Source organism: Falco rusticolus, chromosome 6, assembly GCF_015220075.1.
Source record: "Falco rusticolus isolate bFalRus1 chromosome 6, bFalRus1.pri, whole genome shotgun sequence".
Lineage (NCBI taxonomy): Eukaryota > Metazoa > Chordata > Aves > Falconiformes > Falconidae > Falco > Falco rusticolus.
Genome location: NC_051192.1, coordinates 29,285,969 through 29,311,532, shown reverse-complemented (window position 1 = coordinate 29,311,532; position 25,564 = coordinate 29,285,969). Strand labels below are relative to the sequence as shown.

At 43.3% G+C, this 25,564-nt stretch overlaps 1 protein-coding gene and 1 long non-coding RNA gene across 2 annotated transcripts in view; one reads left to right on the top strand and one right to left on the bottom strand.

The window, feature by feature from the left end:
• Positions 1-676: 676 nt before the first annotated feature.
• LOC119150116 lies at positions 677-3,037 on the top strand. The gene is made up of 2 exons (XR_005104941.1): positions 677-1,094; positions 2,026-3,037. It is a non-coding gene; the product is annotated as an uncharacterized LOC119150116 (long non-coding RNA).
• Positions 1,306-25,564, bottom strand: part of DCBLD1 (discoidin, CUB and LCCL domain containing 1) — a 50,310-nt gene continuing 26,051 nt past the window's right edge. Inside the window, exons 3-15 of the mRNA XM_037392346.1 lie at positions 24,834-24,971; positions 24,235-24,286; positions 23,431-23,503; positions 21,476-21,609; positions 16,703-16,743; positions 15,201-15,416; positions 14,347-14,477; positions 12,380-12,527; positions 12,174-12,290; positions 10,158-10,248; positions 9,060-9,109; positions 7,391-7,510; positions 1,306-4,335 (exon numbers count right to left, since the gene is read on the bottom strand). Coding sequence (XP_037248243.1) covers positions 3,818-4,335; positions 7,391-7,510; positions 9,060-9,109; positions 10,158-10,248; positions 12,174-12,290; positions 12,380-12,527; positions 14,347-14,477; positions 15,201-15,416; positions 16,703-16,743; positions 21,476-21,609; positions 23,431-23,503; positions 24,235-24,286; positions 24,834-24,971 — 1,829 coding nt within the window. The 3' untranslated portion in view covers positions 1,306-3,817. The remainder of the gene's footprint in view (positions 4,336-7,390; positions 7,511-9,059; positions 9,110-10,157; positions 10,249-12,173; positions 12,291-12,379; positions 12,528-14,346; positions 14,478-15,200; positions 15,417-16,702; positions 16,744-21,475; positions 21,610-23,430; positions 23,504-24,234; positions 24,287-24,833; positions 24,972-25,564) is intronic.

The window sequence follows — 25,564 nt, the reverse complement described above, 5'->3', positions numbered from 1 at the left end:
CTATGAGTGAGTGAGTCGACATCTGTTGAGATGGGGAAATCTGGGGAAATCCTAATTCCAGTCTGCAAGTCAAGGGCTAATTTTAATCCGTTGCCTGTTGGGTGGAAAGATTCTGGTAGGTACTAAGGTAGGGCTTAATATCTGATGTTAAAACTCTAGCAACTAAAAGAAACAGGGAAATACTTTTCAGGATTACACTTGACAGGGAAAAAAAAAGCTATTATATTGAGTGTTGGAAAGCACTTGACAGAAGAAATAAGAATTTGCTATTTATTTCCCAGTCTGAGGAGGTGAAAGCAAAGAACATTTGTATTTTTGCTGTGGTGTTTAGGGAACTTTTGTTGTAGCTGGGTTTTGTAGGTTTGTGTGTTTGCTGTTTTGTTTTGTGCTTTTTTAAAAATATAAGGCACTGTCTGGAAATACATGCTAAGCTGTCACTTTTTAGATGTCACAGGCTTTTCAGGTGTAGGTAGTGTACATCATCTTTTACACTTTCTTACCTCAAGAGCTGACTCCCTTGGCCAAAGACACGCGCAGTTACAGTGTGTGACCCTGTTCCTGGCAAAGGCTTGCAGTCAAATGCAGCAGGGACAGGCAGGCCCTTACTGCTACGACCAGTTAATATTTAACCGTCATGTGAACTCTGGCTTAGCTTTACTGTTCCACTTTACTGGGAGTGCCTGTTCTGGAAAGAAGTTTGATACAGAAATGCTATTGAAAGTCCCCATTGACAGTTCAGAGCCTGTTCTCATCCAACTTCTAGAGACACTGGAGAGACCCAGGCTAACACAGCACTTTCAAACATGTGAATGTCTCAAAATGGTGCACACTTTAACCTTCGCTGTGCAAGGAAGATTTTTTAAAATCTGTGATGTCTGATAAGGCTGCCTGTGTTATACCTGCAGCTGGTTGTGACGGTGAGAACAGGCTGATGTAGACAAGCTGGAGTTTGGTGTACCAGTATGCGAGAAGCCATTCAGAGGATGAGCGTGAGGATAAGCACTGCCATTGGGGAGGTTCAAGCAGTCCCCTTTCCTTCCTACACCAGGATTTAGTATCCCCACCACCACCACCAGGACAGAAGGACTACACAGGTAGGAAGTTCCCTGGCATATCTGCCGCTAGGGTCACTAAAAACTTCCCATTTCCCAGGCTGAGGTGGAGAAGCCCAAGGCTTTTTGTGTTAACTGCCCTCAGCACTTGCTCAGATGTGAACTATGAAGCACCACAGCTGTGACCCTGAGCTGTGAGCAACGGAGCTGTGGTGCTGCCTCTGTCCCTGTCAGCACCAAGACACAGGGAGGATGGAGATGCTTGGAGGTTTATTTTAACCCATCTTTTAGCAGTTTTGCAGGTTTTTTGTTGGGGGGTGGTGATGAAGGCAAGGTGCAAACTGAGACCCAACTTTTCATTGGGCTAAACCAGCTGTCTTAAGATGGGTTTGAACGGCAGCAGAAATGGGCACATGCTACCAGGAACCCTTTGACACTTGTAGCAAGCTGCAGACGTGCAAAGCACGAGGTGGGGGCATGCAAAAAATTTATTATAATACAAGTAATGTCACCTGCTGCCTTGTCCCGTTGCACTGCTGCGTTATTTAGGTGGGGAGTAGCCCTGATTACTGAACACTGCTTGTTTGTAAAGTGGTAAGTCAAGCTAATTAGCTGTGTGGGTGGAGTATTGGTTTCAGGCTCATCAGGAGGGCATCCTCATCCTTTCCTCAATTATATGGATCCAGCAGCAGGGTTGTTTACAGATGTTTGTTCGTGGGTGCTTCTTCTCTAGAGCTTATGGACAGAAAAGCAGGACTAAATGGGGCACTGAGAGAATCTTTCTTTAGCCTGTCACACTGGGCCGGCAAACTGCAGCAGTACAACCGGCACTTCTGCAGGGCGTGAGGAACGTTTCTTTCTCACCCTGCAGGATATGTGATGAGAGTGGGCGTGCAGCGATAATCAAGTCACTGAGTTAAGCAGCAGGCCTGTGTGACTGATTTACAAATACCAGTGTTCTTTATTTACACAGACATGTAAACAACAGAAGGTAAACAACACCACCCAGCTCGGTCTAACAAACAGGCTGCTGCTGTTTCACTTCAGGACCTGAGGTGTTTCAGACATTTCACAGAACCTGTATTGACAGCAAACACAGGAAGGCTACAAGGTTACCTTGACTCTCCTTTGCACGGGAATTGCATGCGCAGTGTGGCAGCGTGAGGGAATGGCACCACTTGAGGTTGCAAAACAAGCATATGCGAAGAGCCCGCTAAAAGCCTGCCTTAAGGTTGGGTATCACTGGAGTTAGCAGTATTTGTGAGTAGTATCACTGCAGCACGTCTGGACTCTGACAGCACTTTCCAAACAGACCACAAATCTTTGTTGCATCCTTTGCAAATTATCCCCAGTTCACAGGCAAGGAAAAGGAGGGCCTTCGGATAGCTTCCCAGAGCTCAGGTTTTACTGGTCTCATTTCCCAACCCTGTGCTTTAAATATAGCACCATTCTTCCTTCTCAGAAGCATATCACTTCTCAGCATTCTAGGATAAGCTTTCAAATTCAAAGTGACTCTTCAAGTACAGCAAGTAGAAGGGCAGCGGACAGTCCCAGTTGCTACCAGAAGCTGTTTCACTTCAATGACACCTCTGCTGAAAGAGGAGCCAGCTACTGTGCGATACATTGCACCCATCCCTACGCTTCTTCAAGTTTGTCCAAAAACAGAAGTAAGGGTAACATTAGCTGCAAAAGAAAAACTATTTGAAAATAACTGTGCTGATCTGCTGTCTCGCAAATTTAACTGCAACAGTAAGCCACACGGTGTTTTACTTAGTTGAAATATTTCAAATAGAAATGTTACACTAAATGTGTAAACCAGAAAAATACCTAGTGGAAAAATGAAGAATTCAGGAAATTTGCTGCTTTATGCCAAGGAACAAATTTCCTTATAGTTTAGCAGCAAAAGCATCAGCTAGAGCTTGAATGGGATTTAATTCTCAGCCGTAAATTCACATTTTGGTTTCACACACACTCCCTGAAAAAAACCCAAACCACCAGATTGGCAGGTGTTGGGCTCATGGTTTGGTTTTTGTTTTTTTTCTACTGCAGGGTGATCACCATGGCTTGAACCCAAAACTGGTTTCAGCCTTTCTACCTGTTTCTAACATGAACAGCAAGTTTGACAGGCTCAGCTCGTATGCTAGATCAAATTGAAGCTTGTAAGAATTGCTGCTAAAAAAGCAGCTGGGAAAAGGTGGGTTTTGAGCACGGTATTTAAATGCTCAGCTGCCTTCTCTTGTGCACATTGTTTGTTTCAAATAGTTTTACTTCTTCTACCCTCCCAGTGAGAACTACAGTGATGCCCTATCTTCAGTTATCATAGGAAAGGAGATGAATCACCACAAACATAAGATACAACATTTACAGCTGCCAGTACAACAGCAGGTAAAATAAAGAGGGAGGAGGCCTGTTTTTCTTAAATAGGCATTTCTGCAATCCTTTTGATCCCCCAGGAGAAAAGGAAACTTAAGAAATTCTCCTTAAATAAAAGCTATGTACAAATTGCACACGTTGCAAATAGAGCACTGAGATCAGTTACAGAAAATAAGATGTACAGTCTTCATTGATAACATCTCTCTTGCTATAAACAGTGATAAACAGCATATGCTTTCTTCAGATGTCAGAACCCAGCAAGACTGCAATATTATGTACACAGGGCTTGTTTGCCTTCTGCCTCCCACAGCAGAGTCCCTCCAAACTCTGTTTTCACTTCAGAAAGCTGTGCAGTGACGTTCCGGCGCACCGCATCGCTCCTGCTCGGCACATCACAAGAGAGCTGTCATTGCTGTCTGGCTTATGGGCTTTAGGCAGTCTCTGGGCGTTGAGTAACCCTCACTTCCGAGGGCACTGGGCTGAGGTTTCTGGTAGTCCATGCTGTAGCTCACAGAGGTCAGAACACCGTTAACTTTGGGTTTGTCATAGTTTATGACACTCTGGGGTGTCTGATAGTCTCCGTTCCTGCTGTCGGTCTTACAGGAACTAGAGAAGCTGCCGGCAGAAAGGGGGTGTTTCTGAGATGAGACAACAGGTACATTGTAGCCGTTCTCAGAGGAGAAATTATTTTCTCTTGCTATGTGCCGCTCTATGATGGGGGTGGCGTATTCGGGCTCTTGGCTGGCCAGGGGCAGAGCATATTCGTGCCGGTTAGCTCTGTGCGGACAGTGATAGTGATTTTCAAACTCTGAACTCCCCCTTCTTCCCTCATCTTTGGCGTCCATGGGCCGAAAAGTAGATCCTTTCCGTGTTACCGTCCCAGTCCCAATCATGAGAGGCTGCTGATAATCTAAAAGGAAGCATGAACTGCTCAGAGTAAGGCACAGATCGGTGATTTTAAGTATATAACACTTATGCATAGATAGGTATTTTACATTGAAAAATGACTCTGCTATTGTATCAAACATGGTTATCAGGAATGTGAGATAGCCTTTCCCCAACACTGGTCCTGTTGCAGAATGTGGCAAAAGATCTTCCACCAAGGAGCTCCAATCTGCCATCCCTTTTCCTACTCCCTGCCTGCCTTTCCCCACCTACCCATCCAAATAAATCAACATCATTTCTGGAGTGTACTCCAAAGCCCTGAAAAAAAGAGAGAAGTCAACAAAATATTAGCAACAAACCAGACAAAGGACATTGCATGAAGATCCACAAACAAGCTGTTCTCCAAAACAAGTGTTCTGCTTTAGGAATAATTAAAATGCCCGCAGGATTCTTAAACGAGCCTGACCAAGTGCCGGCTTTATTTAAAAGGCATCTCACAGTAAATGACTGACAAGAAGGAAGAAGTTAGGTGGAACGGCAGCCAAGAAAGTCAAGGGAAGTGTGAAAGGCGCTAAGCCAGCTCAGCACTGCTGCAGGCGCACAAAAAGGGATCAACTGTGGGAGGAGAAGCAGCACCAGCGCTGCTGGAGGGACGGGGCAGTCACCCCAGTCAAGGGGGGACAGCAGGGATAGAGCTGGGGATGGGCAAAGGGCCAGGGCAGGAACATGGAGAAAATGTGGCCTCAAGAAGCCCATGTTTGCACCTCTAGTCGAGGCAGATGCCAGGCTGCCGTGTAAGCAAATCTGGACTAAAAGGGTTTTAAAAAAATCCAGTAAAACTATTATGCGAAAATTCAGTGTTCTTAACTTTCTCGCTTTGGTGCTAGTGACAATCTCTTACGGATACATACAGTGGCCTGAACAGCTCTAGTAAATGACACTGCTAAAGTATCATGTTTTGACGCAGGCGTGAAGAAGTTAGCTCAGTTTCTTTTCTGGCATCGTGGTTCATCTGACATGAGCGTCGGATTCTATTCCATATGTCCTGTGAATTTTTTTGGCAGTTCCTGGCTACCTCCCAAACTTCAGCATGTAGGGTGAAGGTGTTATGATATTTCACTAAGTGGTGCAGCTCTCCCCAGCATTGCGCCGCCATCCCCAGCAATCTCCTGTGCTCAAGATGAAGCATCTCAACTTGCTCCTGGCTGCCTTTGGGAACCAGCAGGCAGCTGGGGATTCAAAGGGAGGGAATCTCAAGCAGCACGTCAACCTCTACGCAAGTTGCATGCTCTCTGCAATTACATTATTAAATGGCACATTTCTGGGCTGCATATACATTTTTATTTGATGTTTCTTATTTCTGAGGGGACTGTAGATTAAATGCTGAGGCTGGGGAGCTGCCTGGCCAGGCTGAGAGTTAAGACTTCCCATGAGTGTGGCAGGAGGGTAGGATGGAGAGAGCAGAGGCTCCCTAGACATGGCCAGGGATCCAGACAACCAGACAACCATGACTTGTGAGCAACCTTCATTCACTCCCTTTCCTTCCTGAAATAAAACTGCTCTATAGGTCTCTGCATATTTACATTGGAAGTTTCTGTAAAGGACTGAAACCATCTTTCAAAGATATCCAGGGTAGCACTGTATGGAATTACAGTAATGTGCTGGTTTGGGCTGGGCTAGAGTTAATTTTCGTCATAGCAGCTAGTATGGGGCTTGTTTTGGGTTTGTGCTGGAAGCAGCATTGATAATTCAGGGATGGTTTAGTTATTGCTGAGCAGTGCTTGCACAGGGCCAAGGCCTTTTCTGCTCCACCCCACCAGAGAGCAGGCTGGGGGGGCAACAAGGAGTTGGGAGGGGACACGTCTGGGACAGCTGACCCCAACTGACCAAATTCCATACCATATGATGTCATGCTCAGCAATAAAAGCTGGGGGAGGAAGGAAGGAGGGGGTACATTTGGAGTGATGGCATTTGTCTTCCCAAGTAACTATTACACATGACGGAGCCCTGCTTTCCTGGGGATGGCTGAACACCTGCCTGACGATGGGAAGTGGCAAAAATGAATTCCTTGTTTTGCTCTGCTTACGTGCGCAGCTTTTGCTTTACCTATTAAACTGTCTTTACCTCAACTCATGGGTTTTCTCACTTTTACATTTCCAATTCTTTCCATCCCACTGTGGGGGAGTGAGCAAGCCAGCTGTGTGGTGCTTAATTGCCGGCTGGGCTTAAACCATGACAAGTAACCATCCATTTGTTTTTTAATTTCTCTGCCAAATGCATTGGAGAAATTCTAAGGTATTTCTAAAGTCTAGAAGCTGGAAACAGCAAATTAAATCTTTCTGGAAGACTGTTGATCACTGATCCCATGAAATGGCTGGTCTTGCTAGCCTTTCCAGACAGACTAGACTAGGCAGGGGTAAGATGTGCTAAGAGGATGAATTAAACCATCATCCCTTTGGGATGCAAATAGTACTGATGTGGGGGTTTGCTCTATCCAAACACCTGGAGCCAAGGTAGCACAGGTTTTTTTCCTTCTCTCTCACCTACCTGCTTCCACTTCAGTGGGCCTCATCTCTGAAATAATTCAGGAAAGCTGCACAGGGATCTCAGCACAACTTCCAGCTGGGCATGAAATCCCACCACAAACCAACTAAGTAATTCTTCTATTTGCTCAGCAGCAAGGGGCATTATATATTTTGTTCCATGTCCAGAAACATTTGTGTTTTGTACTGAAACACAAAAATTAAGTCAGCAAAAGCAAACTATCCTGTTCTAGGCACATTCTTGCACTGCATCCATACCTGAACGCCTTCCACGGTTACCTTCAGCTGTAACTATTTCAGAGTCAGGAACTCTTTGCCCACAACTCCATGAAAAAGTTTCCAAAACAGTAGTCGTTTTTACTCCTAATACATTTAGCTGCTTCACTGTAACATCTGGGATGAACACAGATAAATCTGTTCCTGGGTCTCAGCTTGCATGAGAGCTGGAGCCTGTAACATTGCTGGCCCATCCCTCTCCCTGTTACCTGCTCAGCATGCAGAGAGAAATGCATGCGTGGCAGCAGGAGCAATTGTTACCTGCCATGTCACTGGTGACCAGATCTAGTTTTTGTGGTGTCTCCTTCTCATTATTATAGCTAATGGTAAATTCTGTTGACTGATGTCTGGTGAAGGGCTGCTTGATGTGTTTCCAACAACCTATGATAAAGAAATAAAAATAGAAGGCTTATCAGCAAGTTAAATGCTTACAATCAGAAGACTGACCAGAAAGCTTAGGTTTTGGTGTACTCGCTATAACTATATTAAAGTAGTTAAACAGCAAGACTAAAACATGCTGTTTGTAAAAAAAGCCCCCTAGTTTTGGAGGGTGAAAGGGAAAAAGTGAATCACCAACTGGGATTTCCAAGTAAAAACAAAACTTTATAGAGAATTTTCTTGGCCAGAAGGGCTCAAACTCTGTAGGTGCCTGCACTGATGCCTTAAAGTATATCAGTAAAATACCAACTTTAAATCAGTTACCTGCTTTGCCATTGCTTCTGTGGCAAAAATAATGCTTAAAATATCTTTTTTTCACCAGAGTAGTATGGCTTTCATTACTTGATATCTGAGCACCTGCACTCATCAATTAATTTGTTCTCACGACATCCTTGTGAGACTGAAGAGAAAAAATCCACAGTGTCAGGCACTTGCCTGGAGCCTACAACAGGAGGTCTGCAGAGAGGTGGGTTCAGCTCCCAGCTTTCCAAGTCCCCAGCCCGGTTCACGAAGGCTTAAGGAGGAGCTTGATTTACGCAGTGCACACACACAACAAATGAACTAACTGGGTAAGAGGCTGTCTCCAATTTCTTGGGATTTGTCCTCATTAGCAAGTGAGAAAGGATTATGATGTGACCTTGAAAAATCATATTAGCAAATATGATGTTAAGTACAAATTAATTTTCTAATGAGGGTGAGCTGCAGTGGGTAACAGCATTCCTTTCACTGACGTCAGCACCTGCCGAGGGATGAAATTTCGGAGCCGAGCTATTGCAAGGCACTTGTCAAGAGACATGTGAATTGCTTAGTGGTTTCTTTTTTTACAAAAAGTCAAGATTCAGAAGGATATTCCTGTACAGAGTTGGCTGGCCAGGAAATACAGCTAAACCCTAACTTCCAAGATGATGGGAGAAAGCATTACTGGGCAAGACAAAGAATATACTTCACTGGGATTTTGCAGGCATCTCCTAAACAGAGCCCTCAAGCCAATCCCCTATTCTGATTTTACACATGAAGTACAATTTGGTATTGTTAGGCTTTATAAATATAGTCCCAACCGGGGAGGGTAGCAAGATGAAAATATTAAAGCCATAAAAAGTTATTAGCCCTTGCTCTCTTAGAGAAAAGCAATCCCCTCTGCTGTGGGGAAAAGGAAAGAAAAGCAGCAATTTTCTGCAAAATAGGTATTTTAGAGGAGGGAAGGAAAAGGAGGGCACCTGGGAGCACTCTTACATGCTAATTTATGCACTCTGTATAATAGATCTTTTGCTAATTGCCTTTCTGTCATAGAAACCAAATTATATTGTTTCTCAGGGCACTGTACTAGAATGACACAAGTGGCACTACCGTTTGCTGTTTCCCTGGTATGAAGAGGTGAATTTGAACCAGGAAATGTGCATGCTATTTCATATGCGTTTCATGCTTAGTTGGACAACCCCTTCCCACTGGCCCAACAGACAGGAGAGGACAAAGTGCGTGATTCTCCACTAACCTGATTTCTGAGCACTGGATAATCCATAAGGAAGTCCTTTGGCTTCTCGCCTGAGAGGAGAGGAAAGCGTTTATAAACATCTGCACTTACACCATTTCAGCTTTGTACCTTAGTTCCAGCAGAGACAGCCTTTGTGGTTAGCAGCTGAGGACAATGCTTCACTCCGAGTTCCTGCAGGCTGGTGTCTACTAGAACGTAAGGCATGCAAACCAGCATTTTGACATTTCATTTTTTCCCCATCTATATGCAAGTTTTGAGTGCTGGTGTTCAGATTTCTTGGGTCTGGCACTCATTGATTTGATGTATCCATGCCTCTATGTGTCACTCCAGGTTATGTTTCGGGTCTGCTCTTCTGAATTCTTTGGCTAGGTTATATAGATTTTCTAGGTATCCAGGGCAGAGCTGGGTACCACCAGTGATGAAGCAACACCACCATAGCATTGCTTATACTTCCAGATCCTCATCTGCTGACAGAAGCATTTCCCAGCTCTACATGCAAGTGCAGGTTCATGACTGAACATGTAGCAGGAATCACAGTTAGCAGGGCTTCTGCACGTCCTCTGACGTGTGAAATGAAGGGGCTTACTTTTAGCTGCTTACCAGCATATGTGTGCAACTCCTTACAGCTAGGCTCTGCTTTCAGCCCACTAAGTTAAGTGCTGTGACTTAAGGGACTGGGAAGAAGAAACACAACAGGAAGGAAATAAAAAGAAAATGATCCAGATAGATAGCTCAAATCCTCCCTTCAGTGAATTTTTAGTTGGCTTTGGTGTGGAAACTATTTCATCTTGATGGCTTTACACCTTAGTATTTGTGGGTATATGTAGGCTGAAGAGAACAGCTGGTTACATCGGACTGTAAATTGCAGCGTGCAGTTCTGACCTGCTTTGCCTTTGTTTTTGTCTGACTAGGGTAGATAGATGTACAGTAAGAAATACAATTTTCAGAGACACGACATGAGTTCTGCTTAAAAGGCAGACTGTCAAACAGGATCAATTTCCAGCTCCCTGGTAAAGAGGGTCTGGAAAGAGGGCACGTAGCTGGATGTGCTAGCTAGGTAGTCACAAATGCCTCCTATGACAAGAGCCGGTATCTTACCTGCGTAGGGCTGCACAGATACAGATTCCAGAGAACAGGAACAGACACAGCACGATGAGGACAGGGACAATTATAGCTGTAAGCTTTAAGCCTGCATGAGGGGAAAAAAAGAAAAGGATGAAAGTTTAAAAGGCAAATTACTCTGAGGTTGGTAATTTTTACTACAGAGAATACAGCAAAAGGCAGATAATCTTGCAGGAATGCTCCTTGCAGGAGAGCATGAAAATGTAAAACTACAGAACTGCAAGACCACTCCTCAGCCATACTTGGCAGCCATGCACCTATGTGGAACAGTGTTGAGACAAGAGTTAAATATACTTTCTCCTACACTTAACACCTAAATGTGTCCTTACAAAGAGCACTTCTGTCTTATTACACACTTAGGTAACTTTTACAAAGCCACTTACACTCTGTTTTCAGTTGCTTATAAAAATGCCAAATGAGGCTGCAATTTTACATGCCAAGTATCTGGCTCATGTTGAACTGGTTGAAACACTTCAGTCAAAGTAGTTCAAAAATTTCCAGGAATGGTGCTAGGGAAAAACCTGTTTAGCCTCTGTTAAATTCTAACACAACACGGTTTAGAGCAGGGATTAGAAAATTAGCAGTGGGGTGGCTCTTGTGTCAGGAGTGCACCGTTCACTATTCTAACAAACACCAGTCTGTGAGAATAAGGTGGTACATGTGTCCACAGGGTATTTACAATTTAGCAGATGAAATCTCAGTGGATTTAATTTTCAGTGAATGTGGATACAATTCACCATACTGCTGCACAGATGAACTGAGCTTGCTCTTGGCAAAAGCAATGCAGTTTCAGAAGAGCTTTTGTTCTTACAGTGATTGCTTCTTACAACCAGGTTTTTTTAAAGAGACATTTCTACAGCTATCAGTTACGTTTATGGGTAGCAGTGTTTGGTGTAGTGGGTGTGGTAATTCCTGCCTGGCTACGGGTCCACCAAACAGTCAGTATAAGCAACAAATTTTGTTTGTTTGCTTTTTAAGATCTAAAGATTTAGCTCCACAACATTAAAGGATGAAGACTGCAAATTCAGGGAGAAGTATGCAAATCAAGGTTGTCTGAGCCCCCATGAACACAGGCATTATGGAAAAGTGTTTAATTACATGCACTACTGTATGCTGCTTAGAGCTAGTGACCTGCTCTGGGAGGAGTCATGATTGCATAGAGAGAATCGCAGAACGGCTGGTGTTGGAAGGAACCGCTGGAAACCATCTAGTCCAACCCCCTGCTGAGGCAGGTTCTCCCAGAGCAGGTGGCACAGAGTTGTATCCAGGCAGGTTTTGAATGTCTCCAGAGAAGGAGACTCCACAGCCTCTACGGGCAGCCTGTCCCAGGGCTCTGCCACCCTCAGAGTAAAGATGTTTTTGCTCATATTCAGATGGAACTTTCTGTGCTGCAGTTTGTGCCCGTTGCCCCTTGCCCTGTCACTGGGCACCACTGAAAAGAGCCTGGCACTTTTGTGTGTCCTCTTGATACTTGCCCTTAAGATATATAGATGTAGATGTAGATCCCCTCCCAGACTTCTCCAGGCTAAACAGCCCCAGCTCTCTCAGCCTTTTCTCATAAGGGAAATGCTCCAGTCCCCCAACAATGTTCATAGCCCTCCACTAGACCCCCTCCAGTAACATTTTTGTGAGACTACTGCCTCACGTACTACCAAAATTATACAATAAAGGAAGAGTGTGAGGAAAAGCTCCTGCAGAAAATGCTGACGAGTGTTCGGTATAGTCCCTTGAGCCACCTGCCAAGCATAGCAAACATGCCAATATGACAGGGAAACCGAACCCTGATGTTTCACACATCAAGGAAAATTAAGGCTTTCAAGCTCTTTCTGTGCCTTAAGGCAAAACCAACCTCCCTCTTCTCCCTGTCATTAACCTTTAATAGAGTCTGAAAGAAAAATTAAAAGTTTTGATTTGTGAAGAAAGTTTAAGTTCACCCAGGCTGGGCTGAAGACATGATGATCCTACAGAAAATGCAGGGCTAGGTAGTGTTACCCAAGTTAGTTTCTTCTGACGGGATGGGCTCCGTAACAGTCCTGTCTTCTTTTCCGAGGGAGGTTTCTGTGCTCTGACTTGGTTTCTGCCACATTGAATGTGTAAACGAACTATTAGCTGCAAAAGAGAAGGGGGCATCAGTGGCACTGTGGTAGCACAGGGGGATTTGGAGGCACCATGCCTGGGGAGCACTGCTTACCCCATACCTTGCATTATTCGACAACCCATCAGCTCAAGCTTCAGTGCTATTCTTTGGTTCCAAGTTTGAGGGATAATTCGCACGTAACGGGCCACTATTGGAGGGATGAAGTTATTCCGTACTATGTCACCAGAGTTGGAGTTGCCTTGGAATACCTGCAACAAAACGTAAGCACATTGTTTGCTCTGTTTTAAAAGTCTCTTTCTTCAAAGTGCTCCTGACATCTGACTTCAAAGATTTTGCATTATCCTAAAATTAATATATTGAAAATCTGAGATACAGCCACAAGATTTTTGGAATTGAGAGTTCTGGAAAGAAATATTTTTTTTTCAGTTCTGACAGATGATTGCATTTTTCTGTTAGCTCTGAGAAGAAAGGCTATCACTCTGTTTCAATTCTGTGTAATTTCTAGTTAATGCATGCTGGTATAATGCAATCATTTTTTATTTAATAGCACTGCAGCACCCTTACTTGGGCAACAGGGGATAAAAATGTAAAAAGAAAAAAATGAAGTGAAATATTTCTAGACATCTTAGTAAAATGGTCATCTTCCTGTATCAAGCTTGAAGAGCGACTATTAAACTATGTAGTTGTGTCTCCTTTTCCCTCCACTTACACAGGATTTTCCAGAATCAGCTAAGCCCATGTGCAGAACAGTAGTCCTTGCAAAATTAGTTCTTGGAGGTGCTTTTGCATGACCTAGGAAAACTTAAAAGCCTGATGAGATAGGGAAGTGAGCTCAGCATTATCTTAGATAAAATGCCAGGCACATGGGGTTCTGATGGGACAGGTTTTGTCACGCACCTTAGCTGAAACTAAGATCATATACAATACTTCCATAAGATTATTTGTATATAACAAGTCATTGTAGAAATCTGAAAACCTGCAGATTTTTAATGGCTGGCCTTCACAGTTCAGCCACGTTGATTTGTCACTTTTTGGGTCAACACCGCCTCAGTTCAACAGTTAAAAATATTAAACCAGTTGATGTTGCGCAGTGAAATTCCTTGTCATATAAGCTAAGAAAATCAGAGCTAGTAGGAAATCTCTCCACAACTCTACCAAGTTTTTAAAAGCTGCCATCAGGACTGAGGACAAAGTAGAGCATTATCCTGAGGCAAGCCGAAATCATGAGTGAAGGTCTGACTTTGAACCCTGTGGTGGCAGGGAGGGGGGATTTTGCATTTGGGGTTTTTTTTTGTTTGAAAGGAAACAGGAGGTTTTCTGGGGAAAATGTTATCAGACAAACCTGTGTAGCACATCCTTTGTCTGCAGAAACTAGTTGTGCTGCTTTTATCTGTTCATTCTTAAAGTCACTCAGAGCCTGTGAAAGCTGTTGTGTAGACAGGTATTTTGGTGTAAGAGCAGTTACGTTAAGTTCACTTACACCAACTCCTAGCAGATGTAGGCTGTGTGCCCACTTGTGTCACAAGGGCCCCACCAGCGAGGGCAGGGAGCGGTGCAGCTCCTGGTGACTGTAGGGCGGCCAGACAGAGGCTGCGTGTGAGGGTACAGCCCCACCAGCAGCCCTCTGCTTTTACCCCAGTAGGTTGTTTTGCTTGTGGGGGATGGGTTGACCATCCCGGTGCATCCGATGCCGAATCTCGTCTTTGCTGGTGCTGTACTGACCACTGCTTCTGCACTGGTACGGTGTCCCTAGTGCAGGCAAATGCTGAGCTGAGCTGAAGACTTGCCCGAACAGCCTGTTGTACAGCTTTAATTACACTGTTCTTTTAAAAGAAGGTACGGATATACACATGCCTCCCTGCGTGTGTCTCACAACTTGGATAGCTTCCTTGTTTCAACAAGCTCACTATCTACTCCATGGCCGTAAATTACACTGGCAAGGACAACCCAAGTCTAGACAAGTCTGAAACTCCTGATCTTTCCTGACAGCGAACGCCTGCCTTTCAAAGTCAAGGCGGCATACACATTATTGCTCTGCATTTTCCTGTCCCTCCCACTTACCCTTACCTTTTCTTCATTGCTCAGAATCCCTTTGTAAGTTCTCCATTTCGAGTTGTTATTTCTGTAGTTCATTGTAAATGTCTTTACGTAAAAGTTCAAATTCAGTGTCGTGGATCCAGAACCAGTAGTCTTAATCCCTTTCAACAAAATGCAAAATAAATTTTCATTTTTTAGGTGTCTGTTATAAAGGAACAATTTCAAATGCAAACACAGAAACCAAAACAATTGGGAGAACTTTGCATTCAGTCTTAATTTATTTTTCAAGCTATGTTGGAACTGAGTTTAAAAGTTGGGTGAAGAATGGGTATCAGTTTTAAATTATGACTTTAAAGCAATGGAATTTTTAATGGAGCCCAAATTAATGACTCTAGAACTAGTAATTGCTTTTTGATATTATGATCCATAACAGCAGTCTTTATATCTCTAGTAGCAACTGTAATTTACATTTTTACAAATAAACCAGGAGTTGGAAATGGGAATTTCTTTCACCTGGGCCAGTTTCAAAGGCTATGACTTTACTGTTTCTTACTGATTCCAGAACTGCACCATTAACAGATCTTATGCAGTCATTTACCAACCATCCAGACTCTACTGGTTCCTGTGTAAGTATTTTGTTCTGAGCCTAACAGCATGTTTACAGATCAGGCATACGTGACAGTTGAGTTCAATCCTGTATCCCTATAGGAAGACCAGTCCTGTAAATAGCCATGACTTTTTAAATAGGAAAATAATAGTCCTCAGTGCAGACCATTTGATTACATTCAACAAAAGAAACACTGCATTAGAGCATTATTAGCTTTTCAGCTGCATTCAGTTTCTTCTCCAGCTGAAACCCCAGCTGCTAATGACCAGTGACATACCTGTTATTCTCTTCTTCTCTCCCAGGTCTATCTCCAACCATTCACGACTGCTGCTGTGGTTAGAGGCCCAAGCTAATCCTGGGACTTGAAGCCAAGCCTTGCTGGGAGACCACTGGAAAAGTTGCCCAAATTCGTTGGTCTCCTCCCAGTAGGAAGATGCAGTAACCTGGCTCTTGGAGAGGAATCCATCTTCTAGACTGAGAGATTTGTTGCAGCCTAGGAGTCCCCACACAGACAGGCAGAAGGAGTTATTTCGCGTTTTCACAGCGTATTTTTATATTAGGCTAGCAACATATGAAGACCACCCACAACAGCAAAGTCAGATGTTGCTTAATCTAGTGCTAGCCTGATGCTCTCCGTTAGCTGTAGTGTTTGCCAGTCAATTCGTAGTGGATGATCCAGTACCAGAGCGCTGCGGTCCCTCTCCTTTACCAGTTTAACTCCTACATACATGACACCTTCCGACTACATCTGCTATTTTTGCCATTTTGGTTTTTAATCTCTGCAGTTTTGTCTCATTCCTGTGAAGATTTCTTGTATTTTAATATAATGTTTCAGAAGGAAAATTTTAATATTTTGAGATTGGCATTAACTAATTTTGCTGTACAAAACATTTCTCAGATGAAGGCACTGTACCGAAGGGAACACTTTACTGTAAATATTGCATGATTCTCACCTGCAATTAGGGCTAGAAAAGTTACTCATTAGAGTAGCTCCTTGATGCTGCTGCCAAGAGGTGATATCATGAAGATAATAGCTGCAGGTAAGTATTACAAACTCCACCAAAGAACCCACAAAATTTCTGCACATCAAGGTTCTTCACAGAAAACGGGCCAGTGGAATAAGGTTTCAATGAAGTTAAAAATAATTCCCTGGCAGTTTCAAAGGCCTTTACGTGCTCTACAGTTTTCAGTGGAATAGTAAATGATTTTATCTCAGATGACTGAAATATAATTCAAATGAACAAGCACAAAATTTCCCCCCCCCCCCCCCCTTTGCTATGTTTCATGCAAATGAACAGCCTGACAGATTAAAGATGCTTTTGCATCTTGGAAAGTCATAAACAAAAACTCGTTCTGTATCAGTGCAATGTAAATATATTTTCATTCCTCCTATGTTTTCGTTCTCCTCTTGTATAATGAAGATGGAATTTATAAATGTCTGAAGAGAAACTGCTTTCATTTTCTGTCACCTAAAGTACATAAAAATGGGATTATCTGATTGCCATTTTTCATATGCTGGCACCAGAAATGTAACAGCAGAATACTATTTCTGTTGCTCGTCTATGTGCGTATGACCTATTCCTATTCTGCTTCTTTCTAGCTCGCTTCACATCCCTTCAATTTTTTTATTCACTTGCCAATTCTAAGAAATTGCTGTCCTAAAATATCTTTCCTAGACACAGCCTGACATTCTCCTGATTACTTTTCAAAACTTTTAGAGAAAACACTTACATAAAAAGGTAAAATTTGGATAGCTAAAAATAAAGCCATTATTCTTACCATTTGAAGTAAATATAAACCGCTTATCTGACAGCGAACCACTGCAAGAAAAGAAAACGGTAATTGAGCCTTTCGGGAGGTGGCCACGGGAATGCCGAGGTGCAGTTGCAGAACCACTGTCTATCTAGCAAAATCTCTGGCCGGATAGCTGCTCGCTGCGCTGGCTGGTTACTGACCCCAGTGAGAGCACTCCTGCGCATCTCTCACCGTGACCGAACCCAGATCAGCTCATTAATAGTTTGGAGCATTTGCTATGCTTTAAACTGCCTCCCCGTCGCATCAGCCTGCAACTCTCGCCACATGTTTCTCCTTTTCTCCTCTGCATGGGCCCTGTACTGCTGTGGGAATGCTTTCCCCTTCTGCTCCTCTGGCCAGCAACAGAAGAGCGTTCAAAAGAGCCAGGATTGGGAAAGCGAACCCCTGGAGCCTGGAGCCCCCAGTGGTGCGCGGCTCTAGCGCTGTGCCCAGGTCTCCTGTCACCAACAGTACCTTCAATGAGAACAATGTCACCAAAACCAGTGACTTTCTATTAGTCTAAGCCCACATCTAGTGAGAAGCAAATCCAGTCTCAAGCACTGTGAAAGAGTTAACGGTTGCTTGATGGTGACTAAACAATGCCAGCTCTGGCCATTCCTACCAGGGCTACAGGTATATCATAGCCAGACCAAATAAAAACTACTCCTTGTTTTAACACAGATGGGCATCAGTTCTGTTATAACCACAACCAACAGCTCCCATCAGGAATGGTTCTTTTTGCTTCATTAATGGGAGAACATCTATGGCTCCCCTTTTCTTCCTCCTTCTGACACGCCTGCTTTGCTTCAGGAGAAAAAGCATTTCTTGGGCCGCTCCATACAACCCGGCACGATGCAGGGCAAGATAAAATCACCACTGTAAGGGAAAGCTGAGCTTTCCTTGGCCTCCCATGGAGCTGCTTTCTGATTGCCCACGAGATGCCCCTGAGGTTTCATTCCAGAACTGATGACTCTGACTGGTTGCCTATTAAAAACAAAAGCCCAGGTTTTAATGTGAAATTAGTTTGGATTTCTTGAAAATCTGACCCCTTCAACATCGCTTCAATTAGCTGCATGCATCACTTGCCCCTTTGAAAAGCCTTGGCCAGTGTGACTGAGCAGTAAAACAACTTCTGCACTTAAGCATCAAGACAGCTCCCTTTTGGGCTGCCCTTTGTTGTTGGCCAGGAAAATTTCCCCCCAGGTACTGTCTGTGGGCTAACAGCCATGCACACAGCCGTATGTTTCGAGAGCGCTGCAAACAGGGAATAGGAAAGTGGTCCCACGTCAAGGTCAATAAAAACACTGCCTCTTTTTGTCACTGAGGGAAAACTAATGACTACAGGCAAACGAAGCCCTTCAGAGACGACCGAGGGCACTGGGAGGGAGCTGATTTATTTGGGCATGTAGGCGGTAGAGCAGCTAGAAGGAGATACTCAAGCCCTGCCTCCCACATCTTCCCCCCAGGCAACCCTCAGGGGCGATCAGATGCACTCTGCTCTTTTCAAACCAGTTTGACATTACAGCCAAACCAATTTTTTCTTCCTTAGTGAAGCAAAGCAATCTGTTTCAAGAGAAAAGAAGAAAATAAACACCTATCGTGATCAGTAAGACCTACCCAAAACAGAAATCACAGCACTCCTCAAATACTCATTTATGAGATAAAGCTCGGTAATAAAAAAGTCACCCAGATTCCTTTCAAATAGAGGGCTACAATTTTAGCAAAGAAAGGGAGGAGGTCAGCATTTCTAAGGTCTATGAAGCTATGAAATCAAACTGAAACATTTCTGCTGTAATTCTGTAAGTCACCGAAGAGGACAAACTAATTCAGTAAGTGGTAATTCATCAGCTTCCTAATGTGACAGGTGGCATTTGTCACACAAATTTCACTTTGTCCTTTAAGGGGTGGTATTGCCCCATGCGCCTCATTTTTCTGACAACCTTCAGGATCCTGCCTCACCAACAGTACCAGTGGCAGGAGTGCATGGGAGACCTGTGCCAGCAGCTCTGCAAAAAATGGATGCTGCTTCCCATAATAAATTTCTGTTAGCAACAAATATTTTTTTCCCCCCAGAGTCAGCCTCAAGCAAGCTTTTTACAAGCAGTGCAGGTTAACCCTGAATTTCATCTTTCACAATTCATGAGCATGCCGTTTCTCACATTTTCAAAGACAAATGATTTGACGTGCACAGATGTACAGACACAGCCCAGGGCACATTACAAAGTTACCCCCCCCCCCCTCTGTTTGTACTGGGATATCAGAACTGCCCAATAAATCCAGCCACTTGATCTTCATTATAGGATTTGCAGGTGCAGGTCCACGCATGGATCATGAGAACTGAAAACCTCACAGATGCTGGAGTGTCACACGTGCACTGAAAAACGGAGTCTGGGAGGCCAAGGTCAGCTCTTGCGGGCTGGCAAGTGAGCCATAGCTCCCCTGTCACAAAGCAGGTATTGAACAGCTCGATGCACTCCAGCAGCAGCTTCTGATGAGGTCAATTTCAGCTCAAGTCACTAAATAATTTAAATTTTTAGTACTAAAATCTGCTATAAAGGATATTTTAAAAACTTGAGTAAGCTTTTATTTAAGGGCATCTAAAAAGCTCTTAAAGCACTGCTGTCCAAGCACCAATTTTTTATCGCTGGCACTGGCTGTGTCACAGGAATTTCTTGCAGCACATATGTACCACGGGCACAGGGAAGCTGTGCAGCTTTGGAAATACCTCTTCTAAAAGCCTTTTTAAAAACATGAAATGCATTGGTTCATTTGCTTAGTAAACAGGCCCACTGTTTCTAGGAACACTTTTTCATGTTTTGAAATAAAAGGACTGATTTCCCTGCATCCTCCAAATCCCTTCTCCTGGGATAATGGGCTCACACCAGCAGTTCATCTGCTCCTGGGATTGTCCCAGCTGCCAGGAGCAGCAGAAGCATCCTGGGAAGTGCTGCGCTCATGGTCCCATTTTTCTCAAAGTCCATGCCATCTAGTTTCCAGGCATCCAACTCAGTATGAGCCCATTTACCTATGGTTCCCTGTATCAACTGTAGAAAGCCCAAGTTGTCTCCTTGGGGCAATTCAGTTCCTTCAGGATGTACATCATGCTGGAGAAGTGCCTCTGTCTGTCTCGGTATGCAGGAGAGCTAAGGGGGCTGCGCTTCTCGTTAGAATGCTCTCTCAGGGGCCTCACATTAAACGGGCTAAACCCAAGCCATAAAGGCTGGCTTCAGCCTGGAAGTGCACGTCTCAGCTCTCCTTCACATAAATGGGATTTTCCCACTTGATGTAATACAAGTAAGTTTGCATATCTGTGGGTATTTCTATTACTCACATGAAATGCATAGGATATTTTGTCAATAGCAATGTTAAAAGGATGCTTGGCAATTAAGGTGATGGGTTAATTATGCAAACAGTGGTTTTCCCCAGCACATGTACATTTGCTGTCTTACACGCTTCATTCATTGTCCACTAGCTCTTGTACTGTGAAAAAAATACAAATGGGAATCCCAGCTGCCTTTCATTGTAACATTTTATGTGCTACTGTCTAAGTTACTCCTGGGATTCTCAAGGATTGCGAACATACAAACATATGTAAACCATTCTATTACGTCTTTAGATATGGCACAAAATATTTAAATCAAGGTTGCACTAAACTGGCATATGTGATGGAAAGAATTTGTATTTTTGTTTTACAGAGGGGCTCGGTGTCTGAGCTGAGGTCTCAGTCCTGCTTTGCTTGAGACAAGTTTATATTACACATTATATGTCTTTGGCAATTAACTTTCAAGAAAAACAGAAAATACTTAGGCTTTACAGGCCTTTGGCTAGTGGTCTACATGTTACCCAGCTTTGTATACTCCAGTGCTGTTATATATAAAGCATTTCAATCTGGGCTGAAGTTTAAGCACAGCAACAGACCAAATGAAAGCGGTTCTTTTTTTTCCATGAATGAAACCATGATTCTAAAATTGTCAGAAGGGTGTAGGGAAATCATGGGGAAAACAGGAAAAAAGTATAAAAAAGACATGTTCCCTTAGCTCTTGTAGGCTATGGGACTCAGGAGATTTCCCTCCCTACAAAAAAAAAAGCCTCATGAAAAACCAGATAACGTTTGAAAATTAAAAAGTATAAACCAACAGGAATGACAGAGGCAGTTGCTGGAAGGACTTAATGTGCTGGATAGAGATTAGAGGATTTATTTCTACCTCAACAACAGTACAATTAAAAGTCAGAAGATAAGTGGTAAATATAACAACCTTGCTATAAATACTCTAAATGAGAAAAACTCTGCACATGTCGAAAACACAACATTTAAGAGGTTGTTCATTAAATCCCCTACGGATCAACAGCATTTTTTATTTATTCATTCTTCCTAGCTTTTTTTTAAACTTTAACATGAATTTATCATGATTTATTAGCACATTGATTAAAGGTGTTTGTTGCAGAACATCATACTTTAATGTATCTGCTAACAAAGTGATTTGCAAATATGTTTTGGAAGGAATAGAAGGCAAAGAAAGAAAATACCACCCTACATGGTACAGAGCCACTGAAAACTTGGAACATTTTCCTATATGCAATGCCAACACCATGTTAATAAAGCTGTAGGAGCAAAGGCCAAAAGCCCCTAGACCCATATCTAACACTTTTTCCTCCCCCAAAAATCATCCGCACCTGCTTCTGCTGATCTGGGCAGTGCACTGTGCCCTGGGGGTCGCTCCCCGAGCCAGCCCTGCCAGCGGTACTCACGGTACTCACTCATGCGAGGGGACACCGTTGGCGACAACGCCTTCGTAGTGGCTGATGCCCTTCTGCTGGGTGACGCTGATCTGACCGCCCAACTCATCCGCGATAACGCCTGCATGTATCGCTGACTTGCACAGCAGCGAGGTCTGAAAGGCAGAAGCCGCCAGAAGCCAAAGCTCAGAGGATCAGTCTGACAAACTGCTAATGCTTTCACTTCCAAGCCACTTTTATACAGGTGTTACAGCTCATAAAATCCAGCAAAGGATCAAGAGGAATAAGAGGCAGGGGAGCGAGAAAGAACAGTAATCTTTTGAAAAAAATAATGTTTCCAAAAGTCACCTTTCCCCCCCCACACACATGAAAAAGCAAATAATCCGCTTCTAAGAAGGTGCTGTAAGATTGTAACCTAGTAAATATTGTGTCACTCCTCAGGAAAACAAAGTCAAAGGCAACGGCAACTCTTCTTTGCAAAGACAAAACAGTAATTACTTGATGGACTGGCCTGAAGGCAGACCTATCTGTTACTGGCCTTAGAATTTTGAGTCACGTTAGGAGATTTGGCTGTGATGACTGGCTACTGCTGGGTTTTAAGTACAGCCCATTTGCCAGTATTTGAGGTGGGATAATGCTGAAAAATACAGGCAGAACAACTTGTATGCCAACTAGGTAGCAATAACATACCACTGGGCTAGGTGAGAGCAGTAAAGTGCCAGTGCAAAGATGCAAAGGAGACATTCCCAGGGGCTACTGGCAGAGACTGGTTTCATTCGGGGCTATGCTACTCAACAGGCTGGGATGCCAAGCTGGGGTGCTAGGCTGTCCCCTTGAAGGAGTGCTGGGAAGTGTGGGGACACAAAGGCAGCAGGTCTCCAGGAGAGCCCTGCAGGTTCTTCCCATCAGAAAAGCTGAATCCCCCTTTAACAAAAATTCCTCAGCGCAGATAAGATCTGCATGAGGTCATGCCATGTGCTGTTTTTCTTTCCTAATCACCCGAATGAAGGGCAGGAATAACTCCAGCTAATTAGAGTGTAATGTGGCGTTTCTTTGTTTTTTCAGCTCTGCCACTTTCCAGGCTGGAGCAGTGTGCTCAGTTAACTGGAAGAACAGGTTAAACATGAACACTAACTTTTTGGAAACTCAGCAACTGCTGTATTTGTGATGGGGAGGGATTTTACTTCAGTGGTATGATTAAACTTATTCCACTGTGAGAGATGTAAAGATTTCACAGGCACCTGGTCTAGTGGAAGGTGTCCTGCCCACAGCAGGGGGGTTGGAACTAGATGATCTCTTAAGGTCCCTTCCAACCCAAACCATTCTAGGATTCTATGATGGGAGGACAGTCCAGGGTGAGGGACAGAGAGAGCAGAGCACTGTGTGGTATGAACTGTGGATAAATGCAAACACTCAGGCAACTTCTCCGCTTTAAAGAACGAGCAGTCAAAACAACCCAAGAGGTTGATAGTTATCAGTGGGATGTGATTAGGCAGTGTATAGTATTTATTTCATCTAACAGCAGATTGCTGGGATACTGCAGGCATGATCTTAAAGAAAACCCGCGTGTTACTGAAATATTTTTCCCTACGAGAGATAAATTTAGAAAAGAAATGCACATGGGCTCCAAACAAGTAAAAACCAAAGTCGCAGAAATATTTAAAATGTCAATGGCCACTGCCTCAAAAGGCAGAAACCCAATGCAGGGTTCTTCCAGAAAGCCAGAAACCACAAGTAGTCAGTAGGTGTATTTGACTGTCAGTGGACTTTGTTCTCACACAATTGATTGGTCTGTTTGAAAAGTGTCTCCGTGTGCTTATATACTGATAACATACTCATATACTGACAATAAAAGGTATACCTAACACAGCTGGGAAGAATTACTGACAAAAATCAAGCAGAAAAGGTGAAACGAAGTTGTGCTATGCTTCTCTCTTCTGTCTTAGAAATTTCCCTTCATTACTCTGTGTACTTACATCTCTGTATCCTTCTCTGATATTCCCAGAAATGTCACCTGCTATGTCCCTGCAGCCAGCAGGACAGTATCTGCTGTAGTGAGAGAAAAGAGGCTTGTTTAAAATATGAACTGTAGTGATGATACACAGAAACAAACTCATACAGAAGAAATGTTCTCAAACCAATAAGTATTCTAGCAGTAAGTTCTAGCTGATGCTCTGTTCATGAGTCTACAAGGTAAACAAATAGGCCCTCGAGTTCCTGAGTGGATTGCACAAATTAGCACACAAAGAACCAGAGAAGTTTTGCAAGGACATTTCTGTTTAATCCTCTTGTTCTAGAAATATTACCACATGAGTTTTCAGCACAGCCCAGATAAGAAGCCTACATGCACATCCAGACACAGCCAGAAAAGCACAATTTATTACCATTTCAAATCCTATCACAAAGTTCAAGGAACCACGAAATTACAGGTTGTCCTCAGATAATCTTGTATCAGCTAGGATGTGATCTGTTCTCAGGAGAAGCACTGATATTTGAGGCTACTTTGAATTTCAAAGTGGAAACTCTTTTTAAATATACGATGTATACGTATGCCCTAATGAGAATTGCTGAGAGCTCTGTAACTCCATGCCCTCATTTTTCTGGGCTGCAGACTTCCATTCTGCACTACTGCTTCCCACAGCCGGGCCTTGCAGTATTACAGCATTGGAGCTCAAAAAAATTCTCCAGAAAACCAGAACGATGACATTTTCTAACAATTGAACCAGATGACAGATAGGGCAAAGCAAGCCAGAATGCTGAGAGCTGCAAACCCTCTTTACCTGTATTCAGCCTTTGTGTAGTGGTTTGCTCGTTCCAAACACGTGATTAGATCTGTGAAAAGTTTACAAATGTCAATCCCCATTGCAGCACATAGAAATGTAGACAAATATTTGGCTAAACATGAAATTAGTTTGAAAACCTGTCGGTATAATACTTAAGCAATTTTATTAGAAAGCAACAGAAAGAGGTTTTCCCTCTTTCTTTTCATCTCCTTTTTCTCCCTGTCTGTGCAAAGTTGCACAGACCCCTGGAACATTAAATGCAGGAATCGAATCTTAATGTCTCCTATTCCTTCATCCTATCACTGCGTGGTAGAGGCTGGAGCCCAGAATACAGTGGTGCTTCAAGGAGAAGGTACTGATTTTATCTTTCACTGGGCCTGTGTTGCAAATAGTCTAGGTAAGATTTCAGCAACTATTATATCTGGTTAATGTTACAACTGCTTCTGTACACATGCTATTAATATCATGGTTCATGCTAATCTGGAAATATTTAGGACAAAACATTCTGACTAAAATCTGTGTGTGTAGAGAAGATAGATAATGAAATAGGAAGGACTATGCCACTAATCCTTTACTACTTTGGCATTTCACTTTACCTGGATGATCACTGCTGGCATAGGACAACAGAAAGCCTCGTCCTGACACGTGGGATCCACTCTCAAAGTGAATAGTCGCTTCATTGCTATCCAGAATGATTTCTTTGGGGATGGGCATCACATTACCACAGTAGGGCCCTACAGAGAGAACAAAGATTTCAGAAGTTTAGATGACATAATTAGGCTGGAATATTCTCACAATTAGCAAACAGTTTCATAACACACTCATTCTCCTTCAGTACCAATCCAAATGTTGACAAAAGGGTTTTGGCTTCAGTCCTTTATGGGTACGAGCTCCAAAGTTACCCTGAGAAGGAGTGGCCAGGATCCAGTTGTCTCTCCATGGTAGCAATTCCAGCATCTACTTCTCTCATCACATAAGCCTTAAGAGAATGATTAATGCCCTTCAAGCCTTTGAAGTACAGCATGCTTACAACCAGCAGTAACTCATTAGAAAAAAGAACAGAACGTTCAAAAGCAATCCAAGGGCTCTACACAGGGTCTCCTAGATAAATTCTCCAGGCACGAACAGCTCATGCTGCTGTAGCACAGCAGCCACCCAGGAAAGATGAAGATCACAAACAGGGTACCTCGTTTTCAAGGACCTGTGTGCCACAAGCCAAACTGTAGTATAAGGCAGTACCACTTGACTCAGAACCTGTCTTGATTTATTTTCCCTTAAAAACATCATCGTACTATTGAAGTACACAGGTCAAGTCCCTAGAGTTTTA